The following is a 20,547-nucleotide window of genomic DNA, read 5'->3' on the forward strand; positions in this document are numbered from 1 at the left end:
AGGATCAAGTCCCCATAAGTACTGGTTAAGGTTAAGGCAGTGCCCTGGGGCATTCGCTTCTTGAGGAAAATGTCTTCTGGAGCCAAACCAACTAAACCTCCCACTAGGGTCTACACCTTGTTGGATTCGTGGGATGCATCATGTAGGTATTTGAAGAAGGAGAAATATTTATCTCCTCCTTAGGTCACGGGGAGGGCTGAGAATGGAGCCCTTTAGTACAAATCGACCAGGAATGCTTCATCTGGGCTGTTGATGTGCTGGAGGTCAGATGAGATGTTATTTGCTTTCTTCCTGGGTTAAGAGAGTTGCCTCTGAGCAGCTGGGCTGGGTTAGGAGGACACACAACTCTCCTTATACCCAGTGACGAAGGGCACTCAAGACTCACAGGCTGGTAGGTAGGTATCTCCACATGACCCGAGACTAGAGAAGGGTAGTGCAGAAATGACGGACTTGAATTCAGAAGATCTGGGCTTAACTCTCAGCCCTGCGTTTCCTTAACTGTGCACCTTGGAGCAAAATCACCACCCCTCTGGGTCTCAGCTTCTTATCTGTAAAATGGGGTTTTAGAGTCAATGATCTCTAAACTTTCTTCTACCTCTAAAAATATCCCATGTTTCTGGATAGGACATGGTAGGGAGGAGCACTAAAAATCCTGTTTCCTTATTTCCTTACAGTTATGGGAGGCCACTACTAGAATGTGAACTTAAGCACTAACCCTTTAATGCTATAGAGAAAAGTTTTCATTAAATGTTTAGTGAGTAAAGCACCATGAATATCAATAGTCAGAATGGTGGATTTCTGGAAATAATATTTCTCTGCATGGCCCCAGGGAAGTGATATCCAAGTCAGAGATGTGTTCAGTGCCCCATGCTTAAATACTTCTCTGCCTCCTCAGAGGAATAAGAGACAAGGAGGACCCCTCTCACCTCCCTCCCACCGAAGGGCAGGGCACAAATTCTTTTCCTTATCTACTCTCCTACCATGGACAATTTCAGAGGTTCCACGGTCAAGTCTGAGACTACTTCTGACCCCTCCCTCCAAATGTCCGTAGGAAAAAAAAGGAAACAAAAGCAGAAATTAGGAAACATACGTGTTTTCACAATTTAAAATTTAACATACATAATCATGTAAACTGTCATAAAATCCATAAAAATACAGTGCTGTGATACCGCCTTTCTAATACATCCATTCATTCTCTCTTAGATTTCACCAGCATATTTTATGTCTACACTGTCCAGCCTTTCAGGAGCTTAATTCACTCTCTAATGCTACCCCAGGTGGGAGGTGGGAGAGAAGCAGAACATGTTCTAGTCAGTTGTGTTTCCCCATCCTCACATCGAAGCAAGAAAGACTTTAAAAATCCTAAAAATACATCAAATACTGAGCTTGAACACTGATTATTATCCTATGTTGAACTGCTGCTACTCTATGTTACAGTAAAAGATAACCGCATGTCTACTAGATGTGGTGATGGCCGAATGTACCACTGAACAATCTAGTCTTCTAAGAGCTCACAATAGAATTCGCGTTGCTGGTGGAACGACATCAACAAATACTGTTACAGAAGTGAATATTGGAAGACATCCACACCACGAACTTTGCCAGTGGATGTAACAGCTCCAGGCTCTTAAATATCCACGTATATACAACAGTGTTTTTATTGGTTGGTTTGTACAGCATCTCCTATCCTGAAGGTGAATTCACTGGGCATGTCTATAATGGAGTCAGAAAGATTCAGGCATTTTTTGGAAGCAACATGTGTTCCAAGGCAGGGTAGATATCGTATGGCACAGTCTGAGAACATCAGTCTGACGAGTCTTTCCTGACGGCAAAGGGAGTAGGAGCAGAGAAGCCCAAAGCCCACCATCCTTCCCTCCTTGTTTTAGGAGGGCAGAGAATGAATGGGACTGTGACTTTTCTCCTTCTACCTCTCCCTCCCTGACTCTTCCCAGTTCTGTGTGGTTTCTGAGAGCTTCTTCAAACCCTCCCAGTTCCTTTGCTCTTTTCTCAGATGCTACTCTTGCCCTGTTCTAACCTAATCTTGTTTATTAGGACTCTTGCAAAAAAAAAATTATAAAAACCCAACCAAACACCTAGGAAACACGATTCGGAGACAACTGGCAAATTATAAAACTGGAAAAAGCAAAAGCCCCATCCTCAAGAGCTGGCTGGGATGCACAGAAAGCTTTTAATTTGATGACTCGGCCCCCAAGTGGTTTTCAGTCCTCGACCCCCAAAAACAGGTTTTAGTGGAGTTGTCTGAGGCTCCGGTTTGGTCTGGTTTGTTATCTGTGAAATGAGCTTGGTACTTTGACCATGTACTAGGATGAGTCTTTGTTCTGTGAGGGGAGAAGAAGAGGAAGACAAAGCAACTCCAACAAGCAGCCCCAGGATTGCAACAAGAGATCACACTGAAGTCAGGCTTGGAGGCCATGAGTCAACCACCTTGGAGCCTGGGAGCCCAACAAGTCAGGGTTGTCCTCCAGGACAACAACAGGCTCTGACTGCCTCAAGCTCAGGGAGAGAACACTGGAAAACTGGAGATGTTTGTTCCCAAAACTATGGTTTGCTCACAGTTTAGTCTTTAAAGGGTAATCATTTTGGTGGGAGGAGCTAATGGTCCTAGTTTACAAATATGAGCCTTTCCAAATTAAGCATAAATCATTTAAAGCAGCATTTCAAAATAAAATGTGACCATGAGGCAAATAATACTGTTTGTTCATCCTTTGCATTAAAATTATAGTAAAAAATCCAAATGAAGCCAACTCAAATTTTCTATAAGAAAAAAAGTTAGTAAAAAATTATCCTGTCATCCCTTTTTTACTTTTGTATCTTAAAAACAAAATATGAAACCTGTACCTCTACCAGGACAAAATGAAGCCCTGAATAGTCATTTTGGTTTTAAAGCTGTCATTTGAATATTGAGAGAGAATCAACAGATTCTGTCCTATTTTTAAAATCAAGTTCTGAGCCTGAAGTTGACCAGGAAGAAGTGCCTAGGCTGTTGGGAAACAGCAGTTTTTTCACTTATCCAAAACTTCTGATTTCACTGATCCAAAAATCACAGCCCATCACCTTAAGACCAATTTTTTCCCCTGGTGGCACTAGACATTTGCAAATCAGGGACCTCAATGAATCAGACTAAATTCTCAACAAGTCAGAAGGGAATGAGATGATGCATGGTGGGCAGAAGCAAGTGGCGGCATCCCATCAGAATGACTTGTATGAGAGAAATGGCATGAAGGACACTAGTAAGGGTGGATGCAGCCATCTATGACACCCATGTGAGAGAGAAGAGCTGGTCATGTAACCTGAATGAAGAATAACTGACGATCAGTTTGGAAGGTACACTGGCCCACCCATGCCCAGGAAAAGACCAAAAGAAAGGCTTTCACATACTGGGTAGATCCCTTAGAAAGAACTGCTGGAGAACATGATCAAGAATTGCACAGGGTGAGAGAACACCAAAGAGCATCAATGGACATAATTCCCACACTGATGAAATCACAACTCTTAATACATGTCTAAATTCATAAAAAATGTTGTGACACTTTGATTATGTGTAGATATTAAAAGAATGTCACCAGATATTATTGTTACAATAAAACTGCTTATCTGGTCAAATAGCTTAAGAGTTCAAATTTTACTACAGAATATATTTGGAGACTTTCAAGATTTTTTTTGCCCTTATTGCAACTAAAAATATAGTAAGCTTAAAAATGGTTAAAAACCATGAAAGATATTTAGTACATTGAAAAAGTAAAAAAAAAAATATTTACATGATTACGAGGAATAAGCAAAGTTCTCAGAAGGAGAGAAATTGTACCAATATTCAGGTAACAAGTTAAAGAGGGAGAGAGAAATGGGTTATCATATTTTAAGGAACCTTTGGCTAAATGAGACAATGCTCGGGGGAAATCATAGCTACTAAGCAAAGGGGTTTGAATGAAATAAAAGGTAGGCAACGCTGAACTACTTGTGGCCATGGGAAATAGAGAGCATAAGAAAAATCATGGAATCCACAGGAATCCCAGAAGGCTCTAGCTAGGTCCCTTCCTGGGTGCTTGACCAATTCCTTTTACTAGAGCTCCTTCCCACCAGCCAAAGTCACAGCTTGGAATTCTCTCATTTTCCTCTTGCCCTGTGATAAGGACTGGAATTGCCCCAGGATAAAGAGGTGAAGCAAGACTGAGAGCCCAATAGACCCCCAAACTGGCCCCATTTCAGGAGCTACGACTTGGCTGCTTCCATTTCAACCACACAAGTCCCTTACTCTATTTTTGTAGGACAGATATTTGTCCAAGTGATATGTAAGCAGATGATCATTTGCATAGCAAATTTCAAGGGCATGACTTTAACAGAAACTATGAAAGGAAGGGAAAAGCAATTACTATCTGTTGAGATGCGAATTCAAATGATCTTAATATATGAGTTAATAGCAAAAGGTTAAACAACAATTTCTAATGTGGTTCTTTCCACTAGAGCAGTTTAGGTAGCATTCATCGTTCTTTAATAACTTCCAAGACTTTGTAAATCCTGTTTTGGAATATGGTGGGGAAATGAGGTCTTGAGTCCTTTACCAAGAGACTGCATAAAGGGGTTTTGCCAGCATTGGAAGGATCTTCCACATCCCAGATCTCGGGCATGCTGCAACCAGGCCTAGAAAAAAATGATTGCATGGGTTAAAAATGTGTACACACACACACACATGCGCGCGCACACACACACACACACGCACACAGGTTATTTCAGAGAGACTAAAGTTTTTCCTGCATCTATTGTCATCCATACATATCTATGGCACACAGAGATATGAATACACATATGTGTATGTGTGTATTTATATGTATATGATATATAAGAAAGTACACTAGAATTTGAAAAACATCTCTGTGGCCCTTTGAAACACCCAGATTTTCAGCCTGGACTGCTTTTGAAAAATCGCCTGTGAGAAAACCGTAGTGATATTTCATGATTTTTGTTAACTTCCAGGAATCTCTCAAGCAAACATATATCCAAATAAAAGTTAAGAAAAATCAAAGATAAGCCTAATTTTAAAATTTTGGATTCTCTGTGCCAATACTAGAGAACAAAAAGTAGAGATGCTATGAAAGTGGAAAACATTTTATATAAACTTTTTAAAAGCCTACTGCAAACCAATTTAGCTAAATGGAACTTCTTTACTTAGATTTTTCCCAGAATATTAAGTGAATTTGACATAGAATGCTGCCAAAGCACTGGGCAATGAAACACTATCAATAGATTAAATGAACTTTCTACAATTCAATGAATGAAGAATATTAATTGTATTAAATACTCACTTGGTTCTTCTTACACACCATGATTCTTCTAGAATGTAATAGTTCACTCTTAATTTGAATAGTGCCTGCTTCACTTCTTCTGCTGTTTTTCGACTATACATTGAGTATACAACTTTTGTTCTTGCCCTTTAAAAATAATTAATCATGCAAAAGATTTTTCAGATTTAAAAAATGTAAAGAAACTAAATTAAAAGCAACATTTATAGTTTTAAAAAAATAATCCTTTCCTCCAGCCTTGTCAAAAAAGTCCAATCAATAAGCTGAAATGCATTCTGGTTTTCCTCTAGTCCTCTACAAAGCAGAGAAAAATCAATGGTTCTGGAACAGAGAAGGAGAGATAAGGAGAACAGCTTATGGTGTGAGTCCACAGCTGCAGGGATGGCCACAGGGCAGGCACAGACCAAAGTGGAGAGCGAGAGAAGATGCTCCCGGCTAAGGGTATCTGGGCAGTCTGTGGGCAGAGCAGCTAAGGGACCCTCCCATGGCTACCAAGTCAGAAAACACGGCATTAAGGCTGGTTCTCTTACTATGGAGACTCGGTGACTGCTCTGGTTGTCTGAAAATGCCTCATACAGAGAACGTCCTTTCTCTGGGGCGCATCCTTTAACCTTCCATCTGTAGGACATCCGTAAACAAAAAGGTGAGGATGCAGATGTGAAGAGAGTTACGGGGAGTGGTTTGTGCAAGCCAAGTAGGCCAAAGGAAGATAAACATCATCCCTAGGCTCTCCAGGAATGTTCCCTTAAATGAGACCAGTTAGGAGATGCATGGATAGACCACTGGACCTGGAATCAGGAAGACCTGAGTTCAAATCGGGCTTCAGAAACTAGCTGTATGACCCTGGGCAAGTCACTTCACGTTGTTTGCCTCCGTTTCCTCAATTGTAAAATGGGGAATCAGAACAGGATCTACCTCATGGGGCTGATGTGAAGTTTAGACAATATAGACATGCTAGTTATCATTATTTCTCATCATAATTATTATTCCGCCTGCTTCAGTGGCTCAGTAATAAGGGCAGATACTTCTCAGAGCTGTTGTGAGTATCAAATGAGACCCTTTTTGTTAAGCACTTTGAAAATCTTAAGCTGCCCTAAACGTGCTAGTGATTGTTACTGTTCTGGAGCGTGATCGTATAAGCAGCACCTTCGTTCATCAATAAACGCCCCTAAGGATGCTCCACGATCGCCTCCACACAAACAATCCCCGTGTTTCGCTCTAATCCCTCTCTGGGCTTCTCCAAATGCCTCCTGGACGTGAAAGAGGCCCAGAATGGAGCTCTTCAGTCTTCCCTGCTTCCCTCCCCAATGGCCGGTCTCTCTCAAAGCCACCGTGCTTTGAGTGGCCCCGATGGAAACGCCCGGGCACCTCTGAGCCTTCCTCCCACTGTGTCCCTCTGCCTCAGCAGCGGTGTCCTTCCGGGCTTGGCTCTCCTCCCTCACCGAGGCCGGCAGCCTGCGTTCCGGCTCTGCCGGGTCTTCCCGGGACGCGGGGCGCCATCCCTCCCTCTGCCCGGGTCCCAGAGAGGGCAGGGAAGTCCTGTTCTTGCCTTTGGGAATCCTTCCCTCCCGCCTCCACCCCTCCTCATATCCAATCCACCATCTCCCTGCTGGGGGCTGCTATTGAGGGCAATTTCTTTTTGTGGGAATGGCAGGGATTGCGGCCCTTCCTGACAAGTCTGATTCTTAAAGCCGCAGGAATCCGGCCCTCACCTGTTCGCTCCACTTTCGCCACGCAGCAATATTTTGGGAAGGCAGAACGTCCTCCCTTGGGTTTCCCCTCCCTAACCACGGCAGCCCTTTCCTCCCCCACGCTGCCCCTTGGATGACACCTATTTTCAGATGTCAGAAGTGCTCCAACATCATCAGCCCCGGCGCATCCCTGCCTGAGGGATGACCCTGTCTTGGACGTGGGTGCAGCCTGGCTCCCGGGGCCGTATCAAAGCCCTTCTCACAAAGCTGGCCTTGGCTTCACCTATACACCCCAGTGAGACCACAGAGGTGTCCAAAGCCCGGAATGGCAGTCTTCCATGGACTGTCATCTGCAATTCTAATTACAGGGAATATTAAATAGGAAACAAAAAAGTGCTCCACAGTATTGCCTGCTCTGCTGGCCTCTAGATTCTGGCATCCAAAGACAAGACTCAAATTCTGTTTCTCTGTGGAGGGATAACATGAAACTGGACAACTGACCTCAAGCCCGCATCTTCATAATGTGGGTGGTTCACAATGGGTCGGAGGGCGGAAAGCTTGACGCTTGCCATCGTAGGCATGGCTCCAGCAAAAACGGCATCTGCAACAAGAGGCCACTTAATCTCCAAAGGAAACAATTTCCGCTCTGCCTAGACGGTCACAATCTTTCTCCTTTTAAGTTAAATAGAACTTTTAACTTATAGCAATACCAGACTTTAAACTATATCATAGGGCAATAAATACCAAAACTATCTGGCACTACAATCGAACATAATGGACATCACTACTAGCAGCAATGCAATGATCCAGGATGATTCTGAGGGACTTATGAGGAAGAATAATATCCACAGTTAGAGAAAGAACTGTGGGAGCGGAAACACAGAAGAAAAAGATAGGATCGATCACGTGGGTCCTTGGAGATAGGATTGGGGATGTTGACTCTAAACAATCATTCTACTGCAAATATTAATAATATAGAAATGGTTTTGAACAAATGATACATGTAAAACCCAGGGAAATGCTCGTTGGCTATGCGAGAGGGGAGGGAAAGAATATGCATCATGTAACCATGGAAAAATATTCTAAATTAATTAAATAAATACATTTTAAGAGAAAAAAACTATCTGATACTGCCTAAGAAACAGGAAGATAGATCAGTGGAACAGGCAGACATACCACAAAAAGTAGTAAAAGATGATCATAACCTTGCATTTGAAAAAAAATATCGATCTGGGGTATTGGGAAAGAAATCACCACTTAATAAAAATGGCTGAGATAATAGAAAAGTTGTTAGGTAGAAACCAATACCTTACATTTGCTAAGATAAAATCAAAATGGATACATGATCCAGACATAAAAGGAGATATCGTAAGCAAATTAGAGGAGCAGGGGAAATATTACCTGTCAGATTTACAGATAGGAGGAATTTATGAGTAAATAAGAGATGAAGAGCATTGTGAGATGTAAAATGGAGAAGTCTGAGTACATTAAACTGAACAGTTTTTGTATAAATAAGACAAATGTTGCTGAGATTAGAAGGAAAGCAAAAGAACTTTTAAAATTTATTATGCTTGAATTAATAAGGAGTAGAAGTATGACACTGCCACTCATTTCTTTTATAGTATGAGAAAACAGAATAAAATTCACATCACAGAAATTAATGGGGTTTAAGGAAGCTAGCAATGGAATTGAATTTTTAAAAAAGAATTTCAAGATTATTTTTGGAAAGCACAATTTCAACACAAAGATCTCATGTGCCTAAAAGATGATGCAGCCTCAAACTTGGCCTAAAAACAGACATAGTTCTTGGCTTATCTTTACTCTCATGGAAACTAATGTTGGGGGGGGGGGAAGGATCCAGCTGAAGAAAAATGGGGCCCGGACAAATCAGACCTCTTCCCTCAGGTCCAGAAGAACACACAGAAGATTTTCAGGCAAACAAATATGTTTTGTGTGGGGTGGCCAACTCATGGCAACAGAGTTACAAATAGTACTTGAGTATCTATCTCTGAAGGCAAAATCAAAAGGGGGGAAAAGCCCATGATGAACTATTGTGATGCTATGATTTTAATTTCCTCTTAACAACCTAAAATATTAAAAATTCTTAGCTGATAGAGCAGATGAATTAAATATAAATGCCACTTGTGAATTCCAGTTCTTACTCTGAATCACGCTAATCTTTTTAGTTTAGACATAAGTTTCATCTTTTGGTAAGGGGAAAGGCAAATGGCCAGAATAAGTAGTTAAACACTGGCTGTACCTCCACACTTCAGAAATGGGTCCTCAGTGAGAGAAGAAATGCCCATCACAGAAATATGGTATTTTCCATTCTAACTCTCTGCTTAGAGATCTTGTTGCTACTTCACTTACACAAATGGCACCCAAGTAAACAACAATCTTATATAATTGTACACTAAACTCAATTTTTGGATAATTACCATGTTTGTGAGTATGTTTGGGTAAATTTACCCTACTAATTTAAATTCTCCATAAATTGTATTAGAGGGGGAAAACATTGCAAGCAAAGTGGTTATTGTTAGAAATAATTTTTGTGAGCCCAAGATAACTTCATTATGCTCTTATTTGTACAAATATCTGAACTACTCTAGAAATAAGAATAACAATAAATCTTGTCCATAATGGTCTTAACTAATAGAATTCTTAAAGTCACATATTTCTTATGTTGCCTATTGACATAAAATCTACTTAATTCAACAAACAAGTTCAATTCAACAAAACATTTACTGAGTACATTCTACATACAAGGCACTGGATATATGATTTCAGCATCTAGTTGCCTTCTTATCTTCTATCTCCCTTCTTTCTGGGGAAATAAAATGGATCCTTCCAACTGTCAATCCTACTATGGGTAAACAATGGAAAATTTAGTAAAAGCACATAAAATTTTAGAATAACATGTAATATAAAATTCAAGTGCTGAATAAATTATACTCTAACTCTCCTTATTCAACCAATTCACTTTTTCTAGGTGAATAATGAATTATATTACATGGATAGATTTCTATTATACTTACAGAAAAGAATTCATCACCATAAGATTAACTTAACAACATGAAACTTGTGATCACTATTCTCAGAAATAAAGTACCTAAAAATAGGTAATATAATTAGAATTTTTAAAAATGAAATTAAACTTAGTTAAATAACATTTAATATATACATCTAAACTATAATTTGAGTAACTACTAAAGGTAATTTTCAGAATATAACAAATTTATTTAAATCATTAAATAAATTTTTTTCAGCGGGAGAATGCCTCATTTGAGCTTTGTAATCAAAGTTCAAGAATTCAATTCAACCATTTATTAGGCAATTATCATATATAAAGAATTGTGTTCACTTTTATAAAAACAAGAATGAAAAACAATACTGTCCATTGTCCTTAAGGAAGACATCATTTATTCATGAGTTTTTTTGGGGAAGGGAGAGGGCAGAATAGTAAAAGATACATACGAGTTTATATATTCTAAATACAAAGGAGAGATCAAAGACAATAGAAGAACTTTGAGAGATTTATTGATAAAAAGGAGGAGGAAATCAAGGAAGAGGAGGCATCCAGTACTGACCCTCAACCTTGAACAAAGCAATGTCAAATGGGGCCCATTCTGGTATGGGTGATAGTAGAGGCAAATGTAGGGAAGTATGAGGCAGCAGGGAAAGATTGGGGGTGACCAATAGTCCAGTATAGCTGAAGGAGAATAAGGCTAACAACTATGAGGTGAGCAGTCTTGTAGAAGACATTGAATGTCATGCTAAGGAGTCCATGTTTATTTGGCGAGCCATGGAGAAGTCAAGAAGGTGGGGGCAGCTGGGTGGCTGAGCGGATTGAGAACCAGGTTTGGAGACAGGAGGTCCTGGGTTCAAATCTGGCCTCAGTCACTTCCTAGCTGTGTGACCCTTGGGCAAGCCATTTAACCCCCACTGCCTAGCCCTTACCACCCTTCTGCCTTAGAACCAATACACAGTACTGATTCTAAGATAGAATGTAAGGGTTTAAAAAAAAAGTCAAAGTGATTGCTGCAGTCAGTAAAAAAAGACTTGGAGGGGCATCAGAAGACATGGGTGTGAATTATTGCTTTGCCACTTCTTTCCTGATTCACTTTGAGCAAATCATTTAATCTCTCTGGCTCCATTTTCTTACCTGTAAGCTGGAGATAACAATATCTACACTATCTACTAGGCAATGTGATTGTGAGGAAAGTACTTTGTAAATCTTAAAGCTGCCTCTGTTGAGTGTGGAAAGAATGAGATCAGAGCTGGGCATGCCCAGAAGACTCAGGTGGGTTGAGGATAGAGTCAAGGGCAGAGAGCAGGGAGGCTATTACAAAGCTCCAGGCCAGATGTCATGCAGATCTGACAGTGGCAGTGAGGACATGAAGATAAGAAAGAAGTTGCTTGCCCATGGAGAACTGCCAAGACCAATGGGATGGAGAAGGCAAGTCCAAGATGTTGTAAGCCAAGCTCCCATAAGAATGATGGTCCCAAGGGTGGAAAGAGGGAAATCAGGAGGTGAAGATCTTTCAGGGGTTATCTATGGGATATGAGGTATGAGAAAGAAAGCCAAGAGCAGTTGTCCATAAACAGCTATAAATATGGAACTGGATAATGGGTCTGCAGAGATTTGGGGGTCAACGGATCACAGATTTGGAGCAAGAAAGGACCCCAGCAGAGATTCCGTCCAATTTTATTGAACAAAGAACCTGAGACCAGAGAGAAAAAGTGAGATGCTGAAGTTCACACAGAAAAGAGGTAATAGAGATTCTCCTCAACCACTCAGCCTCTTCTAATCCCCATGAGGAGGATGATAGAAACTATGAGAGTAAAGGAGATAGTCAAGGGAGAAAATAAGAGTAAAAAGGGCAAGGGACAGTCTTGGGAATGGTCTACCTTTAGGGGATGGACAGAAGATCCAACAAAAGAGTCCAAAAAACAGTCTGAACAACAGAGAAGAACCAGGGGAAAGCAGTGAAGCCAAGAACATCAAGAAGTATGACTAGAACTAAAATGGTTAATATATAAAATATATATATAAATATATATATATAAAATAAAAAATAAAATTGTTAATAATGTCTGTCTCATCCCAGAAGAAGCTCCTTCACCAACACAAATTAAAGTTTCTCAGAACTTAGTAGATGAGTAGGAAGCTCAGACTCAGTGACTGGGTCTCTCACAAATGGCTTCAACATGAAGTCAAGCTTTTCTGACTCCCTGACCAAAATCTCCACTCACTACACTGGCTGCTGCTTGAGGAACACATGAAGAATCTTCATCCACACTCAGTTCCCACATTGGTTACTCTACAGCTTCTTCATCAGCAACATGGAGGAAGGCATGGGAAGAGTTATGAAATCTGTAGATTTAGAAGCTCACATTGTGGAGAATGGACAAGAAAAGAAAGAGATAGGAGGTTTTGGTTTTTTTTTTTTTACTAAATATAGTAAGGTTGCAGAAATATACATATATATTGAAAAATGCCAAATGGAGAACACCCAGCTTTGAGTAAACACAAGGGACAAGGTCTAGGGAGCTGGTAATGGAGTGACATTAAGAAAAATGAAATAAGATCATGAAAACCATAACAAAAGGATGACATGAGGAATTTGGATTAAAATGAGAAAATTGAAAATTGAAGAGTAATGACAGTGAATGAATTACTATATGAACTTGTCTACATTTTCCCCTACACTCTTCTGAAAGTAAGATAGCCAATTCATTTGGTTTGGGAAAGCTTAGTGATACTCATTCCTGGAAGGGAAGAAACAACCTTCGTGATCATGTTCGACAATCTCATGTGAAAAGATAAGACATGGCAGTACAAAGTAGCTTTTTACCTGGTTTAGTATTAAACTTGATCCATTCTATGAGTTCTTCCTGTGGCAAATTGCTAAACTCCCCGATGATGCTCCATTGGTGCTGCAGGTTGGCTGAGCCCTGCACTGACATGATGGCCAATACGGCAAACACAACCGTGCTGGGGTGCACTTTGCAATAGACCCATCCAAAGAGCTGGACCAAGAGAAAGAGCCAATCATTTTTAGGTGCCCCCGCCTCCGCTCCTCCCTGAACTGCCCCAGCCCTACCTGGGGATGCCCGGGGAAGCATGTCTGATGTAGTCCCTGAGAGGGAGCAGACAAGCCTGGAGCTGGGCTCAGACACACTGGGGCTCAGCACCTCTAACAGGGTGCTGCTGCTCTTCCCAAACATGTGCCACAGGAAGCAGAGGGAAAAAGCAGATTTGCTGCATCCTTAGTTTATGCCAAAGTGTCAAAAGGCAAATAGTAAAACTGCCCCAAAGAACAGGTCTTTGTTTGAGAGCAAGACAGACAAATGTGGCAACAGTGACAGCATTTCTACAATCATGTACGGCCTAGTGGGATGAAGCATTGGGCTGGAGGACCAGAACATTCGGGTTAAGTCACACCCTGCACCCCAGTCCCCCGTCTGTAAAATGGTGATGCTGATCATCTCGGTCCCCGCACACATCAGATCAGAGGGTGGCTGTGAGGCTCCAATGAGAAAGTGTGTGGGATTGAGGAGCAACGAGCGCGCTGTACTGCTGTTCATCTAGGACAACGCCTTCATTCTGATAACAACTTGTAAACAGAGCTAAGTGACGAACATGGGCCCCTTGGCACAAATTTGGAGAAGATATGTCCCACATTCAGACACCAACAAGTAGTCACAATAGTTGTTCTGTGCTCAGCACTGAAGACCAAAATCCAGGAACAATGTTCTTATCATCATGATTAATATGCTTTGCAGTTTTATCTTAATATGCTTTTAGCAATACAATAAGTTAGCACGAGTAATGCACAAATCTAGCAGTCTACTCAGTCTACAATTATACCAAAAGGAATGGTTTCCAAGTAAAATACCTGCCTATAAGTAAGAAAATAAAAACCCCGTCTGTCTTTCTCATGTAAATTCAAAGGTTGCTGTGTGAATTTACATAAATGGCTGCATAACATAGAACCAAACTAACAATAAATTAATAAGAAAAGCTGGCAGAATGGGAAGATTACTGTCTTTTTAACTAACAAACATGCCATTTTAAAGGCCCAAATCTGGAAGGGAAATTTGAGGTAGGGCTGCAGATACACACAGTTCCTTTTTTTTTTCCCATAAGATAGTTTAATACCATGAGTAATGATAATAAACTATGGATTGGTAAAAGTCAAATTATTCAAAAAAATTTGAAAAAAGTTTGAATTTGTTAAACAAGAAGTTAAAAATATTCTTTTTGGACCAGCTTTTCAAAGCAGGTTTCTCATTTCCCAATAGCTCTGCTTGTCAATCACATGTACCAAATGCAGCTACTTTACCAGGTTTCATATTTTATGTAAATATATCCAAAGCTATCATATTGGAGGCTGCAAGAGAGACAGAGAGCAAAGAGTGTCTAGTTCTTGGCCCCGACAGTTTGTGTTCATGACCAGATTGTAAGACAACTGCCCTTTAGACAAAGGAGAACAAGAAAAGCACATGATGTGTACAAACTCCATATCTAAATGAAGAGGGAATACAAAAGGAGTTAACCAAGCCAGGTGAAATTTCATAAGGAAAGGAGTAGATAAAAATATAGAACATGTAAAATTGGGATATTTTTTAAATGGTTCAATAGTTTTTAAACTGGAGACCACTCAGTGATGAAAAATGGAAGTAATTTGTCATTGCTATTCTTATTCTAAAAGTTTAAAAAAATAAAAATCTTACCTGTCTTGAGCAGATCAAAGAAGCCATGATACACATGTGTGGTGTCAGAAACAGTTTCAGTCGCATAATTAAAATACCCAGAACTGTATAAGCTAATAGTTGTAATGCATGATAAACCAACTAAAAAACAAAACACAAGAAACACAAATGTAAAATAAAAATATTTTTAATTAATAGAGAAAAAATTTAAAGAATTAAACTCATACTTTAAAAGAAATGAACTATATATATGCTTAAAAAGAAGAATATACTGTTTTTCTAAATTATTGCTTAAAAGAAAAACTGCAAAACTCATTTGCTAACTTATTTGGTAAAAATTATAATCTAGTTATTAAATTATATCAAATAATTAATACTATTCAACTCAAACATACATTCAGCCAATAAACATTTCTGTCTTCACACCACTGCTAAGGCCACCATTATTGCTAAGAAAGACCGGAAGGAATCTCATGCCTTCCTTCACTTTACAAGTGATGGATCTTGGCCTCAGAGAGGTTAAACAGGTCTTCTGATTGCAAATCAAGAGGTTCAATCTTGATACTATCATCAGAAGGCAAGAAACAAAGGACTAGAATTCACCAAGACATTACTAATTCAGAAAGGCAACATTAGAGAAATGTGGTTTGCAAATGCAACGATGCTGTCTTGGGAGGCCAAGTTCCAATTTATTAAAATCAGAGATTACATCAAACACTCTATTTAATCAGTTGTCAAGCTATATGATAACAAGCTTTTATCAGCGGTTGGGATTAAGACATACAAGCCATGCTTCTTTGGAGATGACTGATGACTGCGTGGAGAGAGTTAATACACTGATCTGGGAGATTGGGTCTCTACTACTGCGCACCACAATTTGGGAAAGATAATACACAGGCTATGGCTCATTCAGAGGAGGGTAAGCCTGAAAACAATGACTTAAAATGATGCCCTTTAAGGGCAAGTCTTTGAAGGACCTGAGAATGTTTACCCTGGGTAGGAATGATTAGTATTAGTCAACAGATATTTATCAGGTGTTCATCATGAGCCAGGTCTTTTGCTGAACACCAACAACACAAGGCAAAAATGCAGTCCATACCTTCAAGTCCACATTCTAATGGAAGGTACCATGTGAACAACTATATCCATACAAGATATATTCAGAGTAGATGGAGACCATCTCAGAGGAAAGGCACTAGCAGTGGGATTTAGGAGGATAGAAGTTAAGGAAAGCCTCTTTGAAGAAGATGGAAATTTGATTAAGTCTTTAAGGAATCAGGAGAACCCAACTGGTGGAGGCGAGGAGACAGAACATTCTAGAAATGGTTAACAACCAGTGAAAAAACCCAAAGGCAGAAGATGGGGTGATCTTCTAGGAAGATGAAACAGAAAGACCAGGGTCATTGGATCATGGAAGATCTGGAGGGGAAGACTGGAAAAATAGGAAGGGACCAGATTATGAAAATCTTTAAAAGGCAAACAGAGGATGTTCTATTTGATCCTCAAAGTCATAGGGAGCCACTGGAGTTCAATGAATTGGGCAGAGGGCAAATTTGTGCTTAAAATATCACTGTGAAAGCTGAGTGGAGGATGGACTAGAGGGAGAGAAACCTAAAGCAGGGAGACTACGCAACAGGCTACGGCAATAAGCCAGGCATGAGATGAGTGTATAGAAGGAGGTTTAGATGTTAGTGTAAAGGCAGAAATCACAAGACTTTTCAAAGACTGGCACGTGTTTGTCCTCAGAAATTGAGCTGGGTCCAATGGGCAGAAGCTGCAAGGTCACATTTCATATGTATGTCACTAAGAAAGAAGTTCACTAATGATTATCACTGCCCTAAATTGAGTTTGTTATCCTGATAGACACATTCTCCCCCACTGAAATTCTTCAGGCAGGGGCTAGAATAGAGATTTCACTCTGAGATATAGGTTAGCCTACATGAATTCTGGAGGCCCTCTCTGACCCCAATATTTTATGATTTATCAAAGCTAGGCTCTACCCACAGCCACCAGGAGAGGGTGAACAATAAGGGAACCATAGAGGCTCTTAGAACTTCCTCTGCTGGCAGAATACTAACAAAACGTCATTAAAATGAATCTCCTCAGAGCACATCAAATGAGGTTGAACAAATTAATAGTCATGGTAATCATAGCATAATGTATTTTCATACAGAGTGACAGTTCTCCAGGTGTCATGACAAGTCAGGTGATCCAGAAATTCTAAACTGGGAACTAAAGATGACCATGTTTGCATAAATATTCTTATTTTAGCCATATAGATGAATTTAAAAATCTTATATACAAATATCATTTACCTCGCCGTGATCGAACTGGTGCTTTCTGGAATTTAAAAAGAATAGCATAATTAAATTATTAATGGAATGACTAAATAAAAAGCTTCCTTATTGCTGATTTTATTTTGAAGGAAATTTCTGAAATAATGTCAAACCATGAACATAAAACACTAATTATAACATTAAAAAAAAACCCCGTACTAAATATAACAGTTGCCCTATCCCATATAGAAGTTCTTGGATTAAATCAGCCACTTCCAGTTTCCACATCAATTTAATTTAAGTATCACTTATTAGTGACATGACACTGTGCAAAGTACTTTATCAGGGCTATGAGAGCAAAGTTGGGAGAAGTGAGTCTGAGGAGCCCTGGCTGCCATATTCCCTTTCTCAGAAGTTGCAGCATGAGATGCTGCAGCAATTTCCTAGTTCTATGATACTGAAAAGGAACCAAAGGTCCAGTTCTGACTCTCCATGGACAGACTCATGGTTTTGTGGAAGACAACCCTTCCACCGCCATCCCACATACCTGCACATCCATTCACAAAAATGGGGACAAAGGGGGAAAATGAAACGCTTTTGGCAGTACTCCTCCTGCTACCAACACCACGTCTCTTTGATTTACAGACATATCACACATTAATGCTAATTACTTTCTCTCCTAACAGTTGGTAACACGGAGAACATAAAAGCAATGGCACTAAATACGGTCCTGGCTCTGTTTGGGTCAACATCTCCATCAAGGCCATGTCCTGGAGCTGCTCAAAGTAGCCATGCATGTCCTTCTATCTTTTCTCTGGGCTCCCCTGAAACAAGTGAACAGGAGAGGCAGGGAAGGCATGACCGTAGAGAAAGGTACAACACACCTCTTGGTCCTTAATCCTTTACCTACCCCTCAATTTTCAAGTGTTCTGGGCAGACAACATTATAACCATAGCCAATGGCTGCTGAATGGACACAAATCTGCTCTCAGAAGAAATGACCGAGAGCACAGGACCATAGTTTAGGAGCTGCAGGGAGGATGCTGAGAACTCAGTTAATCCAACCCCATTATTTTACAAATGAAGAACTTGAAGCCCAGACAGCTTAAATGACCCAAGAATGACACATGGGTATTTAGGGGCAAAGCTAGAGGTTGAACCACAGTTCCTTGACTCTGCACCCCACAATCTTTTCACTGATCCTTATATAAAATATCCACATATGTGAAGTGGTCCGCAGTCCTCCAGAGGGACCAGAGCAATACCCAAAGCAATCTCCCTTTGGATAGGGACTGGCTCACTTTTCTCTTTGTACCCCCAAGCCCAACATAGTAGCAGAAGGAGGAGCTTAACAAATGCATGTTGACAAACACAGATAACAGAGAAGTAGTGAACAATGCAAAAAGCATGTAGATAGATTTGCCCTTGGAAAGTATCAAGCAGTTATGGAAAGCCAAAAATATACAAAGCATTGGATAGATACAAAGAAAACGGGATCCCACATTTTCATTTCACGTGGATGGCTTCACAAAGCCCTCTGAGGCAAGCAGAGCTGATAATAGTTATCCCTAATGTCCATGTTAGGAAACTGAAGACAGAAGACATTGAATAACCACAGCTGCATGGCTAGGAAGGGCTTCATGGCTCAAGCTCACACTGCTGTCACTTATCACATGTGGCCCGTGTCCTCCTCTTCCAAAAAACAAGTAGGAAGAGTTCAGAAATTCATGGTTTTGCTATTTCATAGAAAGAGAAGGGCCAGAAATGAAAAGTCTGGCAAAGGAATGGGAAGCTTTGGTTTCTGTTATGTTTATCACTGTACAAGAAATTTAGAGGTGAGACTTCAGGTGAGGCTGAGGGTCCATGGTCCAATAGATAGAGAACCAGCCTAAGAGTCAAAAAAAGCCTTGGGATCAAAGTCCATCTCTGATATACTCTGGCTGTGTGACCCTGGGCCAGTCACTGAAATACTCAGCTCCCCAGGGACCTCTCAAAGGGCCTAAGTGACAGAACAGGGGCTGATGTGCAGTGGGAAAGGGAGTTTCCCAGATAGGAATCCTTGAACTTGGATGAAATCATGAGTACAGGACAAAGGGGGTGGGGAGGAAATAGTATGATGAGAGACAGAAAAAAGCAAGTAGATATGAGTAAATAAAGGAAAGAATAAGTTTAACTTAGAAATGAAAAATGGATGGCACAAAAACTGAATAACACAATACTATATTTGTAGCAGAGGTTAATACAAAAATTAACATTTAAAATGTATAATATATTTACCTCATATGTGTACGCTGCTTAGACAACACACACAAAATATCACTAACAGTCTGTGAATAAAATTTTTAAGTTTCAGATTAATTTCAGAAAAAGCTTCTTTTTCAGCATTTACATTTTCTAAATGAGAAAACTGCATAGTATAAAGATAAGAGAATTCAGAACATGAAAGAGAAACTTTTAAAAAAGAAGTGCTTTTCCATTTAATTACAAAATTGCTAAATAGCTAGCTCAAGGGCTGATATTTCTAGGACTTAAGCACATCTTATCTCAATAAAAGAACTAGGAAAGATCTCCTTAAAATTCCATCAAGTGATGAATTTATCTCAAATGCCATCTTCAGAAACAATCTCCCCATTTTCCCCAACCAGTCATTTTCTCCCCTCCCTTTGATATTTATAGCAATGGCAGCACCACTCTTCCAAGCCATCCAAACAGAAAAGTTTAGCATCTTCCTTTACTCTTTTTTCATCCCAGCTTATAACTCATTAAGTGCCAAATTCTGTGAAGTCTCCATCCATCCTTTAACTCTCCCCAACACTTTTCTCCTCCTCCCTTTCTTTCACTACTCCCCCTCAGCTTATTCAAGTTATATCTATGTAACCCAATCAAGCTGGGGCAAAAAAAAAAAAGGTAAATAATCTAGATTCCACTATCTCCATATGGGCTTAACTAAGGCTTATGGGAATATATGAAAGCTTGGATAGGAAGGCATGCAGAAAACAGGCAAAAACAATGTGTAACAGATCTATAGACACTCAGGTACATGCCAGGTACTACAATAATTCATAAAGTGCAAACCTACCTTTCTAACAATTGCTGCAAATACCACAAGGACAACCGGAAGTAGCAAGGTCCTTGTGTACCGCAATGGAGTCTGAAATTCCAAAAGGCATTTTAAGTCGGCTGATAATTTTATTTTACTTCAAAAACAATGATCAAAATATGAAATTAAGCCAAAATAAAGTTCCAGTGTGGAAATTTAACAAGCTACGAAGTCCTATTTTCCCACTAACTTCTAATAGAAAATTGAATATGCATATTCCTGTAGAAAAGTCTTCCCTAGCATGGAACAGAAAACATGATGCTAAATCTCCTTCCCAAGTACTTGTTGGGTTTAAAATAGTGAACACTGGTGGTCTAAAAGATTACTATCCATTTTTAAGTTTACTGTTACTCTTTTTAACTTAACAGAATATGGAACTGAATATATTTTTCTTTGTATCATATAATTTTTTAACTTACCCTTAAAAGGTTAAAGGCTTCATTCATT

At 39.9% G+C, this 20,547-nt stretch overlaps 1 protein-coding gene across 4 annotated transcripts in view; it reads right to left on the reverse strand.

Annotated features, from left to right (window-relative positions):
• Nucleotides 1–1,077: 1,077 nt before the first annotated feature.
• LOC100011919 (probable C-mannosyltransferase DPY19L1) overlaps nucleotides 1,078–20,547 on the reverse strand; it is a 99,499-nt gene continuing 80,029 nt past the window's right edge. For all 4 annotated transcript variants that reach the window (XM_007499952.3, XM_056804271.1, XM_056804272.1 and 1 more), the window contains 8 exons: nucleotides 20,080–20,151; nucleotides 19,278–19,327; nucleotides 17,041–17,065; nucleotides 14,747–14,866; nucleotides 12,865–13,039; nucleotides 7,511–7,610; nucleotides 5,322–5,447; nucleotides 1,078–4,659 (listed from right to left, as the gene is read on the reverse strand). In XM_007499952.3, the coding sequence (XP_007500014.2) occupies nucleotides 4,500–4,659; nucleotides 5,322–5,447; nucleotides 7,511–7,610; nucleotides 12,865–13,039; nucleotides 14,747–14,866; nucleotides 17,041–17,065; nucleotides 19,278–19,327; nucleotides 20,080–20,151 (828 nt within the window). In that variant the 3' untranslated portion in view covers nucleotides 1,078–4,499. The remainder of the gene's footprint in view (nucleotides 4,660–5,321; nucleotides 5,448–7,510; nucleotides 7,611–12,864; nucleotides 13,040–14,746; nucleotides 14,867–17,040; nucleotides 17,066–19,277; nucleotides 19,328–20,079; nucleotides 20,152–20,547) is intronic.

The sequence above is a fragment of the Monodelphis domestica genome, chromosome 7 (assembly GCF_027887165.1).
Source record: "Monodelphis domestica isolate mMonDom1 chromosome 7, mMonDom1.pri, whole genome shotgun sequence".
NCBI lineage: Eukaryota > Metazoa > Chordata > Mammalia > Didelphimorphia > Didelphidae > Monodelphis > Monodelphis domestica.